The sequence below is a fragment of the Lathamus discolor genome, chromosome 3, assembly GCF_037157495.1.
Source record: "Lathamus discolor isolate bLatDis1 chromosome 3, bLatDis1.hap1, whole genome shotgun sequence".
NCBI lineage: Eukaryota > Metazoa > Chordata > Aves > Psittaciformes > Psittacidae > Lathamus > Lathamus discolor.
Genome location: NC_088886.1, coordinates 42,574,054 through 42,598,866, shown reverse-complemented (window position 1 = coordinate 42,598,866; position 24,813 = coordinate 42,574,054). Strand labels below are relative to the sequence as shown.

The following is a 24,813-nucleotide window of genomic DNA, read 5'->3' as shown; positions in this document are numbered from 1 at the left end:
TTACCATCCTGCTCGCTGCCCGCGCTCCCTGCCTGCACTGACTGCGGCACCCCGCTCCTCTCTCTCTTCGCCGCGCCCTCTGGGGTGAGTTCTACCCACACAGGGAGGCGCGCTCCCTTGTGCCACCGCCCCCTGTGAGCCCCTGCTCGCCTAAGCGGAGCCGCCGGCTCCCGGGCGAGGCCTGGCCAGGGCCAGGGCTGGAGGCTCCCTCGGTGGATCGGGCCGCTCAGAACTGAGGCTTCTGTCCGCAGGGTCTCCCCTCGCTCCGGTGTTGAAGGCTCCTCTCTGGAGGTACCTCGGCAAATGAGGTGTACCAATGCAGATATGGGTGTATCAATGCAGAAAGTTAAACAGTATGGTAATAATTATTAGAGGCACAGAGCTAGTATTGCTCTTCTCACTGAAGATTTCTTGTTAAGTAAGAATTATCCAGGCCTGAACAGAAAGCACGTTCAGAAAATTAAATACTGCTTGTACTTAAAAACGCCTGAAGTAAACACTTCCACTGAGGCCAAGGAAAAGTCTCGTTATTTCTGATGGCAGAGGAAGTGAGGCATGAAGTCCAAGGAATGAATTACTGTAAGGAACACACATTCCAAGTAGATGTACATAAACTATAGGAAGCTATCCAGTAAATCATTTGAAGTTACTCCCTATTACCAGCTTTAGTATTTAACTGCTCCCCAATCATGTTTTAATTACCGACACCATGAGGAAAAATTCAGTTTGTTTTCCTCAGGTAAATTTTATGCTGGCAGTGCAAACATTATTTCAGTACAACACCATATGAATATTGTATGTTCAAAGCAAAATTAAAAACAAATAACAATTTGAAAGTTATTACAATTCCAGCAATAACTTTTCAAATTTATGCTCTAGTCCATAAGCTACTTACTGTCCAGAAATTCTTTTGCTTTGTCCTTTCATTACAAAGGTAAGCTACCACTCATTTTGTGCTGTCCTCAACTCTACCTTAAGACCTGTTCGCATTCAAACCTTCAATATAGAATAGAAATGAAACAGCTGCTAGAAACAGCCTATTTAGAATAATGAGAGTATTCTTTTAAGTACAAGCCTTACATTTATACATGGTTATTTACTCTGCCTAATATTTACTGAGTACAAGCTGAAATATTCATAAAGACACTAAAGACATCATGCTTAGTGCCAAAGAACCGACGTTCCCAAATATACACACACCATGTGTACATGCATGTTTGTCCTATAAGAATTATGAAGGCTGAACTAATATACGATCTTAAATGCATCAATTTTGTTCTATATAAATACATCTGTATATACAATACAGATATCTGTACCATTCCTTATGAAGAAAAGTAGATCTTTTAGAAAATAGTAACTTCAGCCATGTTACAGTTAACTATTAACTTCTATTTGTAAAAAAATTGTTAAACCGATGAATATGACGCATATCAAGTTTTTTGTAGGTCTACAGTTGAAAATCTGAAATATCTAAAAAGTTTTCCTACCTCCCAAAAATTCTAATTACTCACTTAGAGCTTGCACAATTCAAAAAGTTATTCATTTACACCCAGTGAACACAGGTAAGGATCTGGAGGCTTTTGGGGATGGGATCATCTTCCGTTATACTGGGGAAGCCCATATCAAAGTGCATGCATAAAATCATTTCTAAAAGTACTGCTATTTCCAGTACATTAAAATTCCATCTTTATAGTTTCATATAGCAGTAAAAATATTCTGATGAGTCTGCAAAACATAATACTGCATCTTGAAGCCACTTTGCCTCGGAAATCACTATACACCTATCAACCGCATTCAAAAGGGTTTTTGTTTTAGTGAAAATTATTCTTACCGTTACTGTTGACAGGTCTAGTAAGTCTAAATCGCAAATACTGCAACCAGTTTCCCGTGTCCAAGCATTAGGAATATAGTTTCCCAAATAATTCAAGTGAATCTGGTAAATAAATGAAAAATTCAGATCTATTAAAGGTGCATGCACATGGTGATTTATTAAAACAGTTCAGGCCTACTCACTGAATCTCTTATACATAAAAGCAATTGATTGTTTTGGCTTATTAAATTTATGATAAAAAAACAAAACAAAACAAAACAACCCTAGAAAAACCAACAAGCAAGCATACAAAATTAGCTGCTAGAAGACTTTCTTCTTTTATTTACAAAACAAAAACTATATTCTCCTAGCATTTAAATTTATTGCTTCAGTTAAACCAGAAATTTATTGCAACTACTACTAACTAAACACTTGTATGACTTCCAAGACACAGACTACAGATCATTCAGCTCTCAAAAGCCACCAGGCATAATTTCAATGAGAAATTCTTTTCCCAAAGCTGAGAATCATCAACACTTTACACAAAACACAGACATATGACAAACACATAGAAAAATGTAGAAGATAGATGCCCAGATGATGCATTTTTGACAAGCCATGCCAAGTTTCAGAAGCCAACCAGGGGTATACATTTTAAAGGAGCATCTAGCTTTTTCACACATTTTGATTTGGCACTGAACAAAGTATGTACTTTTTCTGTTGATGGGCTGCCTGGGCTGCCCTGTCCTCCTGGATTCCATAGAAAAGTTTGTGCAGAACTTCACTCCTCTCTACTGCCATTTGCTGTGGTTAAAGGATCTCTTATGCTAGGGAAAGGCTGTCTGAGGGAAGGCTGCTATTCATTCCTGCTCTACTGCCCTCAAAAAAATGGAAGGATAAAGTACAGTTTTGCATAGAAAACACATTTCAGGCCAGTACTCAATTTGCATTTTATCGTAGTCTGGGTGCTTGCTCACACATACTGAAAATCATTTTAGACAGATTATAAACAGAATTGCTTAAACTTAATTTCATAAACTCCATAAAAATAAGTATTTTACAAAAAAGCCACTGCACCTGAGGAAAAAGAAAAGAATAAAAATATTGCATGTCGGGATAGTTCAGTATCCATTAAGAAATGTCTCTGACCAATGCTATTTAGTAATCTGCAAATTGAAGATAGTAAATACAAAAGAGAAAGTTCTTATAAACGAAAAACTTGGAGTTAATTTTGGGAATTACTTTAATGCTACTTTATTTACCAACTAGTGAAAACTTTTCCCAATCCTATTATACTATTTTCCTCTTAATTCTATGTTTAGAACAGAATAATTTAATCATGATGACAAAGTGATATATATAGCAAGAGTTCCCTCTTTGTTTTAAAAGCATGAATATATGCAGAAATGGAGTTTTGCTTAATGCAGCATAACTCATGGACTAGTATGAGGAGTTCCAACCTAAACTGCTTGCCCAGCTATAAAATACAGTACCTTTCTTTTCATTGGCAAAGTGTCAGCAAAGCCAGTGATGATGGATAACTTGAAGATTTAATTGAGGCAAAAATAACTACAGCAACATGGAAGAAACTAATCCTACTTTTCACCACTACTGAGTAGTTGTAAGCCAAACAGATAATGGTATCATTATATTCTCTAATTCCAGAGATGAAATACAGTGCAAAAAAACCTATGAAGCAGCAGTCACTGGGATATTAATGAGTTTTAAACTTTATTTCATTCTCCTGGGTGAGAAGAACTTTTGTCTCTGAAAATAAGGAGCTACAGTAAGGAACATGTATTCAGAAGTCAGGAAGTACCCATTCCCAATCCTTCAGCCAACAGAGGCTATTACAGATTATACACCTTTACACTTCTTTGCCATATAATAACTGTGCCATTTGCTCTAGACCACTGAATCCTTACACATGCACAGAATCTGTCAGAACAGCTACTTCACAAGGCAGATGGTGCTCTACCGTGAAACCGAAGTCCATGAGTCATGGGTGTATTGCGAGCAGTGATCAATGACACTAAAGATGCAAAAAGCCAGCCACGGGTGTGTATATACATTATACTTTGTTTTTACACTTTTTTTTTTTTTTTGCCTACATACATTTTGTAAATATGTGTATACAAACACACACCAAGGTCCGTGGTAGGATCAGATGTGCTACTGTTTCATGCCCCAGCCTGTCACTCTTGGTTAGACTTTTCTCCCCCTAAAAACCTATTCTTCTGATTACTGTTTAATAACCAGATAAACATTCTTCACTAGGTTCAAAAAATGTTTTGTGACAGTGAACATGCTAACATAGGCTTACTCTTTTCTAATATCCCATGCTACAATGAATTTGGGAGCAGAATGAGTTTCAGCATGATATCAAGTTACAACACAACATCCTTGTCTCTAAACTGGAGAGACAAAGATCTGATAGATATACCACTCACTGGATAAGAAACTGGCTAGATGGTTGCACTCAAAGAGTTGTGGTTAATGACCTTATGTCTGGGTGGAAACAAGCGATTAGTAGCATTCCTCAGGGGTCAGTACTGGGACCAGCACAGTTCAACATCTTTGTCCATGACATGGACAGTGGGATTGACTACACCCTCAGCAAAGCTGCTGATGACAGCAAGCTGTGTGGTGCAGTCAACATGCTGGAGGGAAGAGATGCTATCCAAAGGGACCTTGACATGCTTGAGAGATGAGCCAGTACAAATCTCATGAACTTTAATAAAGCCAAATGCAAGGTCCTGCATGTGGGCTGGAGTAATCCCAAGCAAAAATACAGGCTGGGTGGAGAATGAACTGAGAGCTGCCCTGCAGAAAAGTACTTGGGGTGTTGGTCAGTGAGAAGCTCAACATGACCTGGCAATGTGCACTTGCAGCCCAGAAAGCCAACCATATGTTAGGCTGCATCAAAAGAAGCATGACCAGCAGGTCAAGAGAAGCGATTCTTCTCCTCTATTCCACTCTTGTGAGACCCCATGTGGAGTTCTGCATTCAGCTCTGGGGCCCCAACATAAAAGGAACACAGACTGGTTGGAGCAAGTCCAGAGGAGGGCAACAGACATGATCAGAAAGCTGGAGCATCTCTCCTATAGGGACAGGCTGAGATAGTTGGGTTTGTTCAGCCAAGAGAAGGCTCTGGGGAGACTTTAGAGCAGCCTTCCAGTACCTAAAGGGGACCTACAAGATGCAGAATAATACAGTGATAGCAGAATAACATGATGGAGAAAGCTATCAGAATGGGAGGGTTTATCCTTGAAATTCTTATTGACATCAATTGGAAATGAGCAGTGGTGGTGTGCTATCATTGTTTCAGACTCTTCCATCGTTATTTATTCGTCTATTAAAGTTGCCATCTTTGCACAGAAGTAAAACAAACTGTCACTCACTTTAGTTGGACCATTTCCATGAATAGTGATTGGTAATGTGTCGTACACTGAATTCCTTGCTCTTACTTTTCCTTCTTCAAACTTCAAAAGGACTTCATCTGCAAATCACAGATCATATGGTAATAACAGTTTATAAATAAAAGCTACAGTTTCAGAGTTCTTGATGATACAATATACTTTGGTGTTGTTATCACTGTCGATATTATTTATTTGGAAGTTTTTGTTTATTTTTTTTAACTAGATCTTTAAGCTAACTAACTTTGTGCAAATAATATTAATAGAGGAATCATAGTTATTATCACAGTTATTTCAGGTATGGTCTTTTTTTCATATTTAGAGTTTAAATGTAAGAAAGGAAGTTTGCACAGATGCTATCTTCAGTTTAAATTCATGACAACTGAATAAAGGAAATCCTGCATTATTCCACATTCCATGTCATATTTTAGAACACCTAAAATGCAATTTTCATTACTAATCTTACTCCTGTAATTAAGTTTGTGAAAGGCAAAAGGAAAAGTGGTTAACTTTGTGTTTATTGCTAACTTGTTATTGAAAACTTTTTTCCTGTTTTTAAATCAAGTATTTTATCAGAGGGAGAAAGCAATTAATATTAAACCCAAATGACCTGTAAGTGATCTCGTAACCAGGTTTATCCATCCAAATATTTCATTAAAACAAGCGTATGATTAGGGAATTATAAATATTGTTAAGCAAAGGAGGTGTTAATAACATCTAATACAAAACACAACACGCAAATCACACACTTACCAACAGCTCCATTTAGGGTCTGGAAAATTGCACATTTGTGGTCCAAAGTAATGTTAAAACGTTCCTGAAATAAAGTTCACAGTTATTGAAGCATTCTAAAAGCCAATGTTTTTTACAGTACTGTTGCAGTTACATTGCAGTGGCAGCAAGTAATCAGGCAAAACTACTCTACATATTCAGCTCTCAGATATAATTATTAATTTTATACTGTTAAGTTTTTCTGTATTTCTGAGTTGTGTAACTGTATAGCAGTCAGTTTTATAAATGCAAAAAATTTATCTATACTTAAAGGATAGACGTCATAACTCTCCAAAGAAACTACAATTTGGCAATATAAGCCAAAGAAAATTTGTGTCTCATCCTAAAAAATAAATAAATTAGCAAGTCTAGTCTTAGCCAAGCAACAAAACATACTATGTTTCATAGTCTCAAATATATAAAAGCCAAATCTAAGTATCATGTCACAATAGAAAACACCAGTGGTTTTAGCACATGTTCCTAATACTGTATTATTAATCCTACCTAGATTCTTCTTTAAAGTATCACGTTTTTAAGTTTTAACATGTTGATCAACAAGTACATAACCTTTAAAACACACTTAAAAACCCTTATATATGTAACACATTCTGGTTTGGTCTTCCAAAATTTGTTACAGCATTGGACAATACTGTACAGGGAACTGGTGCTAATGTATAGTCCCAAGCTAAGCACCACAGAGGCATTTTGAATCACAGTGCAGTAGTGTACTGTGAAGTACACATTTTTTGTCTAGAAGACAATCTATTTAGACAGGTAATTATATTACTTTTTACTCTGGTCAGCTTTAATGTCTTTGTCCCCTGCCCTTTCAATTGCATACGCAGCATCTGACTTAACTTGCATAAAATCAATTTAAACATTAAGGACTGAAACAAATGCCCTACAAGGAGCAGCTAAGGACTTTGGGTTTATCTGGTTTGAAGAAAAAGGGGCTAAGGGGTGACCTCACTGCTCTCTACAATTTTCTGAGAAGGCAAGTGAAGAGAGAGGTGCGGAACTCTTCTCCCTGGGATGCAGGGATAGGACACATGGGAATGGTTCAGATCTGCATCAGGGGAGGTTTAGACTGGATCTCAAGAAGCATTTCTTTACCAAGAGAGTGGTCAAACACTGGAACAGACTTCCTAGAGAGGTGGTCAATGCCCCAAGCACTGGGGTCAAGTTTTTAAGAGACAGTGGCCTTCACAACATGCTTTAACTTTTGGTCAGCCCATACTGGCCAGTCATTCGGACTAGATCATCATTGTCAGTCCTTTCCTGCTGTATTTCTGCACTTGTATCTAAACATGCTTGATGTTTCAGGCATAACACAGTGGAAAAACATATATGTAATTCAGCAACTTCACATCTGCCTTAAGCTTACAAATGCTCAAAATCAACCTCAAGTTCAGCAGTATCAGCTTCTAAAGGTTTTTCTGCATCAATACACTGTTAACTTTCCTTTTTCCAGCATCAGCTCCATAGCTCTGACATCTATCATGCTTTAATGCTCCTACTCAGCAGAGAACTTTGTTAAGCTAGGGGACAGAGAGGTCTTCACCAAAAATTTATGATGCAGCTTTACTGAATGTATCTGCACAAAAAGCTGAAGAGTCAGAGACAGCTGCAGGCAGGAGCTGAAATGGCAGCAAGCCAAAATATAAAACACTGGATCAGCAAGTAGTTCAGTGACACCCTGGAAAAACGCCACATTCTCTGGCTGTCAAACTGCCAAGTACATGGGACCCTCATTGAGATGAATGTGCCTGCTCATATACCTCAGAGCTATTATTTCTAAAAACAAAGCACAACCTGCCTGGATCTGCAGACAGCCTGAATAATATATCAAGTCATGACCCTTTGGAAGCCTGTTCATCACTCCGACAGGAGGAACCTCCAGAGGACAAACAACTGTCAATATGGCACTCAGGAATAAAGAGACAGCATTCCTTTTATTTTTGTCTCCTGATTTTTTATGAGGAGCAGCATGTTATTTCAAGCAGAAACAAATGAGAAAGCCAGTCACTACCTACCCTTGCCAATGGGTCAACATAGATTTTAGTGTAAAACAGCTGGTCATCATCATTATCCTGGAGATTCCATTGCTGCACGATACGATTTATATATGGAGCATAACCAATAAATCCTGCAATATCACACACACATAAGTTATTTCCATAAAAACCACTATTCTGCCAATTATGTCCACCAGTCGGAAACTTCATTCTTACTGTTTTGTGCTAGCAAAGGAGAAGTATGAAATTCATAAAATTTGGCTCAAAATCCAGTTTTCTTCCTGTCATATGTACAGCTTCTGTTTTAAAGAATTCACAATTAAGGGTTCTTTTTACACAAATGCTATATTAAGCGGAAAAGTAGGGAACAGATACCTGTTTTGGATGGCCCAAGAGCACCAAAGCATTAGATTACATTACCATTATCCCCAAGACCCCATATGTGGAAAAGAAGTTTCATTTTCATCAATCACTTCTTGCTGGCAGAGGAACCTAAATCTAATACTGCCAGAACTACAAAGAGAATTCACCTCAAAACCAATATACAGTATGTTTAAGCCAGCAACAAAAACAAAAAAAAATACACACAAAAAAAACCAAAAAAACAAACAACAACAAAACCCAAAAAAAAAAAAACAAAAAAAAACCATGCAGATAGGTGAGACAAAGAAGGGAGGGAAAGAAATGGGGACATTCCCAGATCTGCACCTTGTCTATGTACCTAGGAAGTGACATACGCTGTGCTCTGCAGCAAACAGTATCGGTGTTAGTGGATGTATTAATCAACTGCAAAATTATTATCAAAGCTCACATTTAAATCAAGGAGGATTCCAGAATTAACACATCATTGAGATTAACAGGAGTGACTAGCATTTCTGTTGGAAAAAACTGCCTTAGCCATGCTGATGGGCCAGGCAGAGCTACCAGCACATCTATAATGTATGCAGAGATCACCAGAACAAGGTAGCCAGGTCAGGAAACTATGTGATGCAGCTAAACAGTGCCTATAAATGCCATGTACTGCTTTGCACTTGCACACTGGATTGTTTCTGAAGCAGATTCAGTCAGTGGCAGCTGGGTCACCCCTGTACAGCGCTTCACTGCAAGACACAGTTGCTTGCTCGGCCATCACTTTATTTACCTGCTTTTTACAAGTTATTGACAGCAAATACTATGTAAGTTTGAATGAAAACTGTTCTTGAGCACAGAAGAGGAGCTATTTGACTGGGGAGGAAGACAGCAAAGAGGAGGACAGCAAATCTAGTCCTCAATTTTACACTTGGGGAATTCAGGAACAGCTTCCATTGCAAATATATAAAACAGGTGACAGAAACAAGTCATGTTCAACTTCAACGACTCATTATATTCAAGAATCACACTTGCCTCCTGAGTTCAGGAACCGTTTTCCACTCCGGACAACAGGATACTTGTCAGCTAGCCTTTTATCTGGCCAAATTAGCCCATCTGCTGCAAACACCACTTTATGATTAGTTTCCTGAAATTTCTTTAACAGTTCTTCAGGACTCCCCGCAAAAATAACATCATAACTGAAAACAAAGAAAAGATACCCATTACACTAGTTTAATCTTAATACTTCTGTGTTCAAAGTAACAAGTGGTTAGACTATTCTTGTTTTTTAAATCATACAAACAGCCCTTTGATTCTGAAAAATTACACTAATCATGTTTTACCACCATATATTTTTAAACCTTACACATTTTGGACATTCTTTCTCCTCCAGATTTAGGCAACCTGAAATCGATTTTCACATATCATGTATTTCAAGTAAAAAAAAAAAAAAAAAAAACAAACAAAACAAAACAAACCACACATTATTTTTTTCCTTTGGAATACTTTTTATGTGTTCATGAACAACTACCAAAAAAATAAAAGAAAAAAAGTCAAAACTCAGCAGATGAAATACAGTTGGATTGAAAAATAATTTAGGTATCTCTCACTCAGAGACTCTAGATGATCTTGTTCCAAAACACAACAGCACTTTCTTCTGAAAAGTCTTATCAAGAATGTACCTAGATATTTCTTAATAAAGTCTAGTTGCCCATAAACTTAAACTGTGTTATATCCTGTCAATATATAGCTTTCTCCTTCAACCTCTTTAATGTGCTGAAGTCTTCAGGAGGCTTTAAACTTTACAAGTATTTATAAAAAACTCCACCTGCCTTTATGTGTTTGTCAGATTTGACGCCCACCTCCTATTGATGACAAAGACCTAAAGTTGGAGGGCTCATCTACTTACAAATGCAAAAGAGCATTTCCACTGCAGAGAAAAGAATGAATGCTGGAGAGGAAGTGTGTTATGTAGTCTATATAAAGAAAGTGGGTTTCTGAAAACTCCCTGCTATGTTTTCCTGTAACTTTGGCAGAAGAATGTATGAAAAAAATATTGTACATTTTGAAGCTTCCCCAGTTTTGCAAAAACTGCCTGTTTCTGCCCAAATATACAGGAATACGCTTCCCTCTCATTTTCCATTCAATTGGTCTAACTTGATTCAAAGCCAGAATGAGCCTGAAGAACAAGCAAGAAATAGGAGACAAGTCAAAAACAGACAAAACCAGAAATCTGTCTGAGGCTTTAACTTAATAGCTTATGGCAGGCTGTGCTTCTCCTCTTTGATCAGGTTAGTGCTGCTGCTGCAATGACTTACAGCTGGAATATTGCTTCCAAGGACTGTCATTCTGTAAACGAAAGCCAAAGTTGAGCAAAGTGCTGTGCTAGCCATAGGATCTGCTTGTGAAAGGGATACACTACTTAATACAGCACAGTCTATAATAGAAACACAGTACAGAGCTATTAAACTGCATTACCAATTATTGTAAACTTTACACACTAATGGATATTATGCAGGAGTAAGAATCCTGCATGGACACAGGTCTACACCATTAAATCTATCACAAAATGGGTTCCAGAACTATCCTTGACAGGTTATACTGTTACTATGAGTGATCCACAAAGAATTACAGAATCAACTAGGTTGGAAAAGGCCTCTGATATTACAAGTCCAGCTGTTACCCCAGGACTGCCAAGGTGACCACTAAATTGTGTCATTAAGGGCCTTGTTCAAAACACGGGTTTTGAACACTTCCAGGGACAGTGATTCCACCACTTTCCTGGGCAGCCTGTTCCAATGCGTGACTAACCCAGGTAATTTAATTCACACAATCTTAAACTGTAAATATTTTAGCTATACGCAAAGGGAAAAAGACTACACTAAGTAAGACACACAAGATGATGAACTTGCTATAGATCAGTTCTCTTCAACATGACTTACTTTAAACAGGGCTTCAAAATTTGACAGGGAAGAAAAAAATGTGGATTTTTCCAGGAAAATGCAGGCTGCCTTGGCAGGCTGGAAAAGCTCAGGCAATTTTTTATTTAGTCTTCATAAATCCTTCTGATTAAGTTGAAAGCAAGAAAAAGAAAGATGGGAAAAAAAAAAAAAGAAAAAAGAAAACAAAGTTTCCACAGCTCCAGTCCCATTTCCTGAAGCTCCCAGATGGCAGATGTTTGGGGCTAGAATCCACTCATCCCTCCTCCTCTTGCAGCAGCAAAGCATCCCAGCTACACACCCAACAACACAAGGAAATGTCAAAGGTGGCTTAGATCCTCTGGAATTCTAAATGCATTTTTTTCACCCACAGCTTTTATAACAAGGATTTGTTACTACTGGGGCTGCAGGTTAAGAGCTGAAAATACAAGTGAGAGAGGGATAACCAGTAACCAGCAATTCAGGTCCTTTATCTCATCTTATTTAATTGGACTATTCAGCCACACAGCCATTCTGTCATCTATACTGTATCCCCACTGGCATGACACCTTAACCACGTTGAGATATGTATAAAATGTAGTTATCCCTTACTTTCTGAAAGATAAATATCATTTAAGGGGAAGGGAAGGAAGAAAAAAAAAAGTCAAAACAAAACAAAGGCTTCAAAAATCTTCCAGAACACAAACAGATGGCTGTGATAGTTCTGGATGAACAGTCAAAGCATCAACCATTTTATCCAGTCTACACTGGCCATTAGCCAGTTCAACCTGAAATGGTCCAAAGAAAACTAGTAGTTAGCTCTTGCAAAAACAAGCCTAATTTAAATAGCGTTCCATCTGCAGGCAAAGCATTTTGCTATCTGCACCTAGACACAAGCTACCCACAGAAGTTGTATATACTTTTTCCAGAATTGTGAGCCATGCAAAAAACAGCTCAAAAAAAAAAAAAAAAGGCAAGAACCCAAGTTTAAGCAAGCAGCTCACTAGAATTTACTTGCCTAGTTACAGTAAGTAAACCAGACATTTCCTCTCCCTGCCCCCAAGATTAATATTCCAAATGCTTCACCATGAATATAACAAAAACCACGTGAAAAATAAAGTTTGCTATATTTATCTTTTCCAAAGTTACAAACACATTGATCAACATTTAAAAATTGCAAACTAGGATTCTGAGAAATTAAAGAACTCAGAGAATAAAAATATAAGGCTAGAAATATAAAAATATAAGGCTAGAATCAGCAAACTATTTTTTTCTATCTGGAATCAGTTCCACCAACTTTAAATCAATATGTACTTGAGATTATAGACCTCAAGAACTTGTGTGGTCTTAAATCCTGTGATTTTTCATGACAAGATAGATTATGGCATCTGCACTTCAACGCACATGGTCCTCTGTATTCTCTCATCCATGCCAGCAGACAGCCTGCCCCTCAAGAGAATAAATTATGTTGGAGAAGAATTGGAGCTATACCCAAATTTGATAAAAAAATTTGCACATTTTACCATATAGGAAGAAAACAGTGATGAATGAGGATAATAAATTCAAAACCAAAGACATTCAATGTAAGTAGCAAATATCTGATTCATCTGAGCATTTAGTAAAGAATAAAATTATCTCCCAAATTAATTTACAAAGTGTCAGATATTGCATGACCAGTTAGATCACACTGTGAACAAATATGCAATATTTACTTTTAGAAAGATACTTTTTCCATTTACCAATTAGGAGGTGGAGGGAAAGGGGAAGCAGAGGAAAGCAATGGAAAAAGTAGGATTTGAACACATTTGAGCTCCCTGTTCTCTGTGACGGAGAAACCTATCTGGCCTCCAGTGAGGATGTCTAAGCATAGCTGTTCTATGAGCTATAATCTGGCACCTGCAGCAGCACTGTCTCCCCATCTTTCCACCACACAGCCAGTGGGGTATATATATATCTGGCACGACACCTCTTGTTTTGGTCCACTAACATGTAAAAGAAGCTTTCCTGTTAAATGCTTTCCTCAGAGGCCCATTTTCAAGCTTCCTCCATATCACTGTTACAAGATCATGCTCTGGTCCCTACTAACCACTTTATTTCTGGAGCTGCTTTTGCTCCCCTCCTCCATTCCACACTCCTAGCCCGCAGCCACATCAAGCTCTCACTGCAGCAGAGAGGACGAAGGCTTGCCTAAAAGCCTGTCAGCTCCCAAAAACTAGTCTTCCAGCCCCTTGAGACAGCAGAACTGTGAACAACTCTTACATCTGTAAATCTGTTTAAAAAGTAATGATCGCTCTTTTGAGCAATCTACTATTTTTATAAATGGAGAAAAATGGAAGCAAACTCTCTCAAGCAAACAGTAAGGGGGAAAAGCAGCATGCAACTTTCAGCATGTCAGGCAGCTACTTTTGCATGCCTACTCAGACAAAAATGTAAAGACAACAAACCAGGTTTGCTCACCATTCAACAAACATTACAACCAAGTCCTCCTGATCAGCATAGCTTTCTATGCCTTCTTTCAGTAACCGAACTTTCTGCCCTCCACCAATAGAATTAGGCAGCTCCCCACCTTTCCACTCTTCACCTTTTCCAAGTACCTGGAAGAAGGAAAAAAAAAAAGCATTTTTGCTAGTATCCAAAAACAAGAGCTTTTTAAAGCAGGACCTTATTGAAAACAGATGTTAAAGCAGAAGCAACATATTAAAGCATAACAAGCCAGCATTTCCAGCATCATAAGTTTTCCATGTCCGAAGCAGCATTCAACACAATGACATCACTGCAAAAACATGAGACATTTCTTAACCAAGTAAGAATTGAGCAATTGCTTGCTACCACCATTTATTCAAATGAGTCTCCTTCAGACAGGGAAAAAAAAAAAACTACAAGCCACAACAGAAACAAACACTAATAATAGTTTCAAAAGTTGTATTAAAAACAGTGAGTGAGACCTTTAAAAGTCAATGCAATCACTTTGGGAACAGGAAGCTTAAGAGAGCTTGGTGGATCAAGGTATTACTAATTCAAATCGCAAGCTCCAATCTTCCTCAGATCCCTCCAGAACACTTTCCTATATGGAAAGGATAGATTCCCCTATCTGGTGGTTGCCAAAATCAGCTAAACAAAACTCCTCCCTAGCCAAGCACTATAGCAAATTACAGCTCAAAAAATAACAAAAAACACTTAAATTTTTTTGTGGGTTTTGAACATAATGTTTTTGGAACTCAAAACCTGGAAGAACCGCACTGCGTGAAGCTTTGGACAAATCTGCAAAGTAAATAGATATGCCCAGAGCTCAGGCTTCTTGGGTGCCTCAGCCTTATCATATTATGAAAGGTTCTCTCAGTCTCCCAAGTTCAGTGGTTCAAGTCAAACTTCAAAGACTCAAATAATTTCCTATTTATGGTGGAGACAGCATCATAAGTAAGCAGAAAAAATTCATAACACCACCAGTTCCTGGATTTTCTCTTGCAGACCAATTTGTGGGGAAAGTTTAGAAGAGGTTTAGTGCCTTCCCTTTTTCCCAAGGTCATGCAGAGGCCAACCTCAGAATGTGACATGGAGAGATGGAGCAAGAATGATAGAAACATTTTGTCCTCTCAGAGAATTACAGGTTCCTGGGAAACACAGAAAAACTTTCAGTTGGGATCCTACTTCCCCACAGAAGAGGTCTGGCTTTGTTTAAGGAAGAAGGAGACATTCAAAGCCCTTCGAGAACCGTACTGCTTCCAGGAGTATTAATTCAAACAAAATCAGCCACACTGAAGAGCAAGGCTGTATGATAAATCATGACAGAACCTTTAAGTGACTGAGGACACTGATCACAATAGCTACTGATCTTTAAAACAATTCCTCAGGCAGTGAAAAGAAGCACTCTCTCATGGTTGTTAGGACGGGAACCAGCAGGTAAGCAACAGGGAGAGCAGCCTGGCCACACGCAAGTGCCCTACCTGCCCCTGAGCTGTGGAGTTATTTTATTTCGCTGCAGCATGCAAGGAAGCTAATGCAATTTCAGCTACTACTGCACTGTTAGTGTCTTAAAGTCTGTGTAGTATGAGTATCTGTTATGAAAACATACAATACCTTTACTGTGTAGTTGAAGTGCTTTGCAGTGTGCATGAAACGGTGAAAGCCGTCAGGTTCTTTAGTTGCTACAGTAAAAACTAGTAGTTTATCTAAGGGAGAAAAACACCGAACATGTATTAGTATGTTCTCAGGCCACAGTTTATAACAAAAAAATGCACTGGACAGCACTGCACCAGGAGACTTGCATCTCATTCCAAGATAGGAGGCAAATACACAGTCATATTATAGGCTTGAGACATTATCAAACAGGAACTACTATTGACAAGGGTGCTGTATCTAAAATTATCTGCAGGAAGAGGAAGCAAAGAAAGCTATCTACTCTTGTAAACAACTAACTCAAGAGATGAAAATAAAGCTAGTATGACTACTGGACAGGAAGGAATCTTCAAAACAAAAATAACTTGTTACTTTTCAGTCTAAGCTAATCCTGTTATCTCTTATCACAGGACTGAATGGTACCAGAGAAATCATCCAGCCTGGGTAATTCCCCTGAAATAAAGTGTTCATAGTCTTCATAAAAACAGGGGGAAAAACAAAAAATAACAACAACTATGGAAACCAGGCCCTGAACAGGCAGCATTTAGTGCTTTTAAGTCTTTGGGCAGGAGAAAAGAGCAAGGGTTTGGGTTTTTGTTCTTACTCAGAGCCTCTGTAAATTACAGCAGTGCCCTCTTACTGCATGCAGGCAAATGACTGCAACCAATTTCCTTTTCATATCCCAGGGCTTTTGACATAGCTCAAATGATGCCATGCATTCCCGCTAACCAGCTTCCCAATTAAACTACTGAACAACATTCAGCACCCTGTGCGATACACTGTATAATCAAAGCACGTAATTCAAAGCTATGAGAAAGACAGTACCACTATCCAACATCAAGTATTTAATCAGACCAGCCTGGATCCCAGAGCACATTGCAGTTCCCCAATTTAGTCTAAGTTCAAGCAACAGCTGCCCTCTAAACAGAGCCCATGAGATCAGTCCTTACAAGAAAGTAAAATTTATCGCCTCTAATGAACATTCCAGATACAGTGCCTGTTGTTGCCTCACTTTCCCAAAAAACATCCTCTGGGTTTATCTTCATCAGCACAGTATCGTGTGCTAAAAGCAGTTGCTGTGAAAAACATTTCGTTAACCCTTCAGCCTTGTCCACCACCACAGATGTAGCAGGCTATGAATTCTGGTAAGACAGTTTTAGAAGATTAATTGCTCCATCTTTTTCCCACTTAAGTGGCAGTTGTCTTTTGTAGGCAAGAATCAGAAGGAAATCCCTTGAGTACATCTCAGGAGGGTAGGAGGACCTCCACAGAGGATTTCGGTGCAATACGTCCACAGACACACTGACTAATGGACAGACTTAAACACAGCAATAATGGTTCTGTACCTTCAAAATCATTTATTCTAAAGGTCATGTAGTTTAAAGTAATTCTACAGGAGTCACCACAGAATAAATAAAGAACATGATATCTTAGACTATGACTAAAACAGAAATGAAGGCAGAGGATAGGGTTTTTCTCTATGGAACAGGTTAAGTTATGATTAATTTTTTGCCAAGCACTGCATTTTCAAATTACAGGGAACAGGAAAAATCTGATCATACCAGACTGTATCACCAAGCCAAGTGAGCCCATTATTGAAAGTTTCCATGATGAGAGACTGAAAAGTCCTTGATCCGGATGACCAAGCAGTCAAGCACTGACTATAACCACGGAATTTGGTTTGGAGTAGACATTTCACACCAACACCTTCCTGAGGAATGCTAGCATGGATTTGAAAACTGTACTTTACAACGTAATGCAAATGACAAAACATGGGCTGCATCAGATTCCTCCTATAGTCATTAAGTCAAAGAAAGTATTAAATCAATGTGCAATTACAGTTTGGCAAGCAAAAAATAATCTACTGTTCTTTACAGGATATTGGATGCCATGAAAAGAGAATGACAAAGTAATTCCACCTACACAAGTATTTCAGGATTCAATATGAATCCTGGTATGTTACTTGAGTTTTGTGGAATAAGATGAAAGATAATGATGTACCAAATCATAAGGATTTGCAACCTGAGCTATATAAATGGACAAAGATGAGCAGACAAATAACATCCTTTATATTGACATGAAACTGCAGAAGAACCTGTATTACACTCACAGCCAATGAAGCGATCTAAGTAGGCTGCCTCAGTTATGTCTGCAGTCACAAAACAGGAAGCTATTTTTATAAATGTATGATTCACATTGGAAACGTTTCTTTTAACATACTTGCCAATGGTCTATTTTTTAAAATTACAGATGAAGAGTCTGGGCTACATGAAAAGGAGCATGACCAGCAGGTCAAAGGAAGTGATCCTGCCCCTCTACTCTGCTCTCATGCGACCTCACTTGGAGTATTGTGTGCAGTTCTGGTGTCCTCAACATAAGAAGGACGTGGAGCTGTTGGAGCCATTCCAGAGGATGATCAGGGAACTGAAGCATCTCCTGTATGAAGACAGGCTGAGAAAGTTGGTGCTGTTGAGCCTGGAGAAGAGAAGGCTGCATGGAGACCACATAGCAGCCTCTGATTGGATGGCAGAGAGGGACTTTTTATCAGGGATTGTAATGATAGGACAAGGGGCAATGAGTTTAAACTTAAACAGGTGAAGCTTAGGTTATATATAAGGGTGAGGTTCTCTACTGTGAGTGGTGAGACACTGGAACAGGCTGCCCAAGGAAGTAGTGAATGCTCCATTCCTGGCAGTGTTGTAGGCCAGGTTGGACAGAGCCTTGGGTGACATGGTCTAGTGTGTGTGGTGTCCCTGCCCATGGCAGGGGGGCTGGAACTAGATGATCTTAAGGTCCTTTCCAACCCTAACCATCCAATGATTCTATTTCCATGTCCCTGCTGCACCACAGAATTCTAGGTGCGTGTGACACTTAAAAATTATTTAAGTGTAGCAGAACTGTAATTATAGCATTTAGAGTCCATGTAGAACTAGATTTCCTTTGTAGACTACTAAGCCTTTGTTGAGGTTTTTGGGGGAGGTAACGGGGTTGGTTGATCAGTATGATTCTGTGGTTGGGTTTTGGGGGGTTTTGGTAGGGGTTTTTTGTTTGGTTGGTTTGGGTTTGTTTGTTTGCTTTTAGTAATCTGTGCCTGACCAAAGAGCACAAAAAGCATGTTTTTTACTCTCTCTGTAGTGAGTATGGACAGACAATGCAAAGTGCATTAAATTATAGTTATCTTGGAACATTACAGAGGGCATTATTAACCAAATGAGGAAAATGCACTGAAGTCTTCTAGCTAGTAAGGCATCACAAAAATATTAATGTAATTCCTGTAGGCTCCAATGACTTCATTTAGAGGCAAGTGACAACTTGCACCAGTTTTACTGGCAGAGTTCCATCAAGCATAGCATGGGAGATAAGTGTTTCTTTCAGGCTACGTGAGGGAAGAGAATGCTTCTGCCCACCAAATACTTCTGCTTATTTCTTTTTAACCTTTAAATTTTATTCACTTTGAAATACCTACGCTTTGTTTTCTACATTTAGATACAACAACCTCTTAGCACACTTGTCCCAGCTGTGTCTCTTAATGTAAATCCAAAGTGACTTTCATGAACTCACAGGAGTGTCAACATGCAAGTACAACACAGATCCCAGGGGAGTAAGTTCATCCAAGTGCCATTTCCATTTCAGGATGTGCTCAGCTACATCTATTTTCGCTGCAGCCACCCACGGTGTCCCTTTGCGCAAAGCAGGTTCGGTCACACAAAGAGCCTCACTGGTGAAGATGTTCAGTGCAGCACCAGAGCCCTTATCATAGGCTGAGTTGCACACATATGTTGCTCTGAGCGGTTGAGTGACGGGCCCAGAGTCCCCAGCAGCATCAGCGTGCCAGCTCCAGGGCTCCAGCTGTGCAATGAAGACCTAGGCCTAGCAGCGGAAAGCTGTCTGCAATTACTCAGATCCCAAGTTACTACTGTGGCCCAGTACCCCCAATGGAGCGAGCCACAAAACTCTCTGTTTGCAAAAACCCCCACAATGAGTTCTGTCTGCAGCTAGACACTGTTCCTGTTTCACCACCCTCTTTGGCACAAACCCCTGCCCCAACCTCCATGTAGGTGTCTATGCTAAGACACTGTGCTGCATGGTGTTACATGTAGACTTGAGCTATCTTTAAATCTGCCTATCCCCCACATTAGGGGACAAATGCACACTTTTAGTAATATTTTTCAACAGTAACAGCATCTTCAAAATGCAAACTTACTTGAAACAACCAACACCGCAAGTGGTCACAGCCCTCCACACTTGCAGGGCACTGGGATGCCACAGAGGGTACAGACTGCCTGGCAGCACTAGGCTCTCCCAGCACGCAGCCTGCCAGAGGCATCTTGGCAGGCACTGGGGGGGATTACCAAGCTTGGCACTTATTTCCACATGTAAAGTCAGTTTGTGTAAAAAGGAAATGAAAACCCTACACTGAAGTTCAACAGGAAGGCATGAAAAACATCTCTGAAGAGCTTCATGCCAGGTATGAGTATGCTGAAGTTACTAGAGTGAATTTATTCCACACAGCTTTCCGATAGTTATAGTCACAAAACAGCTGTTTCGTTTTGAAAACAAGCCTGAAAGAGCACGCATTTGGCCAAGAAAAGTATATCCGGTGACAAAAGAATTCATTTTTACATGCAAATTAGGAAACCCTTTAGCACTCAAGTTGTGAAAGACAACACTGCATAGAGAGCACATGCAGCTTACTAGGAAATCCAGTGAAGGGTTATCAAAACATCTCACTCTTATTCAGTATTTTGTGCTGCTACCATAAGGGATCTGACTGAATCATAAATATTTATTTCCACATATAAGAACTATAAACCAATGCCTTTGTCGTCAGTGAATTGCCTGGCAAGGTCTCAGCAAGGAATTGACATGGCAAGATTGCTTTAAGTAGCAGTAACCCCTCTCCTTGTACTTTGGCAAAGAAGTAAGCAAAGAACTGCAGTCATTCCTCACACACCCACATGGTTCTTATTTATCTTGAATGAACACTGACAGAGATTACTATATAATTTCTACCAGGGGTTGTGGGCACTAGTACAGTAGATTCAGAGCAGCCAGAACTGAGGATGTTGCTCACAGCCGCATGGGAGCTGACATTTAGTCCTTGGATTCAAGCACCACGGACTTCTCTGGAGTAGGAGTAAGCTGTAAGATCATAGGACATCTGTGCATGGTACTACATTATGTCATTAAAATCTATTTCTACCTTCAAAACTAGTGGTTTACAATGGTAAACAAATACAGTTTACAGTTCTAGTATCTATATAAAACAATCTACTTTCTCCTTTGCAGATTACATCGCCCTCAGAACTGCTCAATGGAGTAACAACTGTGCATCAGCCTCTCCTTTAAATGAGCAAAGACGCACACAACTGCAAAAACAATTCACCAAAGGTTTCCAGCAAGCAAATAAACAAACTGCTAGAGAGGGTGGAAAAACCTAGGAAGTGGAAGTATATTGGGAATATCTTTGTGGCTTAAAAAAAAGAAACAAACCACAAACCCATACACGCATGCTGTCAAAGGAAGGTCAGGGAGTAACTTTGGCAGTGATCTGCATGACCTTAAGGCACGGTCTGCGCACGTACCTGGAGGAGAAGATGGAGGAGACTGATACCCAGAAGAGGCACATGAATACATCCAAGCCCTTTAATTAAGCAATGTAATTGTGCCTGTTATTATGTCTTTCACACCTCCAGAGATGTGGCAGACCAACAGGTTACACGCACACACCCAAAAAGGGGAAAAAAAAAAAAAACCCCACCCATCCCATAGACTGGATTTAGCTTGCCTTTACACCACACAGGAGCATCCTTCCCCATCACTGGAAAGGCACCCTAACACACAATAGAACTGAAAGTGTTTTCAGACCGGATTCCTCCTGTTATGCTTTAACAACACAGTAATGAGGACTGTTCAAGAGTAAACGGAACCGAGAGTAGATGTCAGAGTGCAAATTAAAGTTCTCGTATGGCTGTTTATTTCCAAGGCAGGCAACCTACTCATATATAATCATCTCAAACTTAAGAGTCCTGACTTGGCCATGCCACCTTCCCTTCCAACCTTTTACTGAGCCAGTAACCAGAATGTGGACTAGAGGAATTGCCCTCAACAAGTTCTATTTTCCTTCCTTACACAGCTCACCTAAAGCACATGCTCCATCAAGAAAACATTGCAAGACTTTTACAGTAATCTTGTTAGACACAAAATGTAATTAGGAGTTTCCCTGACTTCCCCATCCACTGTATTCACCTGAAAGGGGAATATTTTTGTGCCTGGAAGAGAAATCACAGTCCTCAGCTCTGCCCTCAGCCTAGCTGCTTGCACATCAGAAGCTCCTGGTGGGTGCTTTCCAGCATGTCACCAGCCCTGTTTGGAGAACATGCCATTTTAATATCACTGCCCTGATAAGCATATTGAGTTAGTGCAGTTTGAGCTGCGTGTGGGTCAGCTTACAGTATGCAAAGGCATTGATCCGCAACAGGCATGCAATATATAGTTTCTCATATCCTCATGATAAAACTGATAAATTTTGGAATCATAAAACTCTAAAAACTATTTAGGAATGCAGTGTTGCTATACAACTAACCTCCTGTAATTTCTCTAACAGATGAGTTGTATTTCTGGAAGGTATCCTGGAAAATGTAGTATGCTCTACAGTATCTTCTGAACAAGATGAAGCTTACCGGGATCCAAAAAAATGTCTGATATAAAGCTTGTTGGAAAATATATTTATAGGAGCAATTGCTGCTTCCTCCATAAAACTGAGTAACATAACAGTCCGAGTTCCCAATTAATTGAAAAGCTGTGAAGAGCTTTTAAAGAGAATACAGCACAAGATTTAAGCCACCAATAGTAAAGAAAACATTATAAAAAATGAAATGGACCATTGGGCTACACAACACTGTATGGAGTCAATACAGTCACGACAGCCAATTCTCTATCCGTGTAAGTTTTGATGACTGTACTAAAAACAATTTTTCCATATGCTTGCAAGCTATGCTGAAGCTCTACAGATAGCTAAAGGATCCCTGATGGTGGCAACAGCAGCTTCCCTATTTATATGGACTCAGGCTGCATGCTCAAAACCCAAAGAATTATTAAATCAACTAAAATGTTTAAATATCACAGCACTTTCAAAATCCAAATTTTTAGCACATGATCTTCCACTTATCACTCAAGAAGGCAATACTAGACCCCTCGAAAAGTAGATTTTTCTTTCCCCTATAAATAGGAGTTATAGCCTAAACTTCTATGTCAAATAAAACTTGAAAATTCACACACTCTGCAAAGATGTCAAACAGCTGGAAACAGGAGAAACCCATCATATGCAGTGTAACCAAGACTGTAAGTTATACACTTGGTTAATGCAATCCAGCAGAATACAAAAATTATCTTAAGAACATAACCTGAAAAAGACAAACCTTAAACATATATATCTACCCACTGTCAGTTTCTATGACATGCCCATGGTCAAAGAAAGTAGTAACCCAACAGAAGAATTTGTGGTCAAATAAAACTTTTGGCATAGACAAGGAAAACACAGAACTATCCAACAGTTGTTTATTTCCCCCCAGGATTCTTTAGAAACATGACAATGCGCTGAAATAGCAAACATGGTCATCTTCTTTTTTCAGGAAAGAAACGTGCATTATACTGCAGGAGGGGGAAAGATGACTGGAACATAAACAGTACTACTTCATATTTGGAAGTTCTGGGTTTTTTTTAATCTGATTGCTATATTATACAGTCAGCTTCTATTCTGCACAAACACTTTGCTGCACACCTCCACTCATGCCACGTCTAACTGCTTCTCAGAGAGGCAGACTGATTTCAAAGTCCCATTAAGAACTTCAGGAAAGCTAAACTCCTGACAGAATTAAATCTGGCCAGGGATGTTAAAGGTGACAAGAAAAGCTTCTATAGGCAAATCAGGGATAAAAGTAAGACGAGGGGAAATATGGGCCTGCTCCAGAAAAACATGGGAGACTTGGTTACCCAGGACATGAAGAACTGCCCACTGTAAGACAAGATCAGATTTGAAACCACCTAAGCAACCTGAAGGTTCACAAGTCCATGGGATCTGGTGACATGCATCTGTAGGTCCTGAGGGACACTGGAGGATGAACTGGCTAAGCCAGTGTCCATCATATTTGAGAAGCTACGGCAGGCCAGTGAAGTTCTCACTGACTGGAAACAGGGAAATATGACCCCCATTTTTAAAAGGGAAAAAAGGCAGAACCAGAGAACTACAGGCCAGTCAGTCTCACCTCAAGGTCCAGCAAGAACATGGAGGAGACCCTCCTGGAAACTGTGCTAAAGCACATGGAAAATAAGGAGGTGACTGTGACAACGAAATGGCTTCACAAAGGGCAAAATCATGCCTGAGAAATTTGATGGCTTCCTATGACAGCATTGGTGAATAAGGGAAGAGCAACTGACATCATCTACATGGACCTGTGTAAAGCTTTTGACACTGTTCTTCAGAATATCTGCGTCTTAACATGGCTTTGACAGATGGACCACTCGGGTAGATAAGGAATTGGCTGGACGGTTGCAGTTTCAGTTAATTTTGAGTAACTGGTATTGTTGCAACTTCCCTAGCTGGAGTGAAGTGTCACCTGTCACAGGCTTCTCCCTCTTCCCATGTGTTTTAGGGGAACAAAGAAACTGGGTTAGCAGAAATGCATGATTATATTAAGCAAGAGCTGCTCTGAATTTTCTCGTAATACAGAAATTTATGCTATATTAGCACCTGCTAAAACACAGCCACTGGACAGGATGCTAAGTATCCCCTCCCCTTCCCCAGCTTCTCACCCCTTTCTACTAACTGAATCCAAACTAAAGTTTTCTGAGACTTTCAAGGAGACTTAGCACTCAAGACTTCTCACACCATTATTGTCAAACGTCATCTGCAATCTAAATCCATTTATGAAGAGGTGAACAGTACTGTAGAAACAGTGCATTTCAGAATCTAAAGTTTGTTAGGAAAATACCAAAGATTTCTCACATAAAAAAAAAAAAAAATCTCTCATTCTTTAATTCACAGCCCACAGGGACGAAAACAGGCTTTAACTTCTTCCCTGCATACTGACTGAAACAGCAAGCTTGTTGAGCTGCTGCTTTCTGCCTTTTATCACATCATTTCTGATATCACACAGATACAGTATCTAAAATGTCTACATGGAAATGATCAACTGTTGAATAAAGCCAGTTCTAAAAAATTAAACAGCCTCCCACATACTGTATCTCTGTAACTATATTTCTGTATCTATATTCACATGCTTTCAAAGATGTTACTACCAACATTAATACACAACTGATTTCATAAAAACATTTGAAAGCTGATTCTGTCTCAGCTCTCAATTTACTCTTTTCATTTAGTACTACAGAATATACAGTCAACAAGAGCTCATTAA

At 39.3% G+C, this 24,813-nt stretch overlaps 1 protein-coding gene across 2 annotated transcripts in view; it reads right to left on the bottom strand.

Moving 5' to 3' along the window:
• Positions 1 to 24,813, bottom strand: part of PLOD2 (procollagen-lysine,2-oxoglutarate 5-dioxygenase 2) — a 59,793-nt gene that overhangs the window by 26,960 nt on the left and 8,020 nt on the right. For both annotated transcript variants that reach the window (XM_065674901.1, XM_065674902.1), the window contains exons 2-8: positions 15,359 to 15,450; positions 13,739 to 13,875; positions 9,399 to 9,562; positions 8,034 to 8,146; positions 5,983 to 6,046; positions 5,215 to 5,312; positions 1,835 to 1,936 (exon numbers count right to left, since the gene is read on the bottom strand). In XM_065674901.1, coding sequence (XP_065530973.1) covers positions 1,835 to 1,936; positions 5,215 to 5,312; positions 5,983 to 6,046; positions 8,034 to 8,146; positions 9,399 to 9,562; positions 13,739 to 13,875; positions 15,359 to 15,450 — 770 coding nt within the window. The remainder of the gene's footprint in view (positions 1 to 1,834; positions 1,937 to 5,214; positions 5,313 to 5,982; positions 6,047 to 8,033; positions 8,147 to 9,398; positions 9,563 to 13,738; positions 13,876 to 15,358; positions 15,451 to 24,813) is intronic.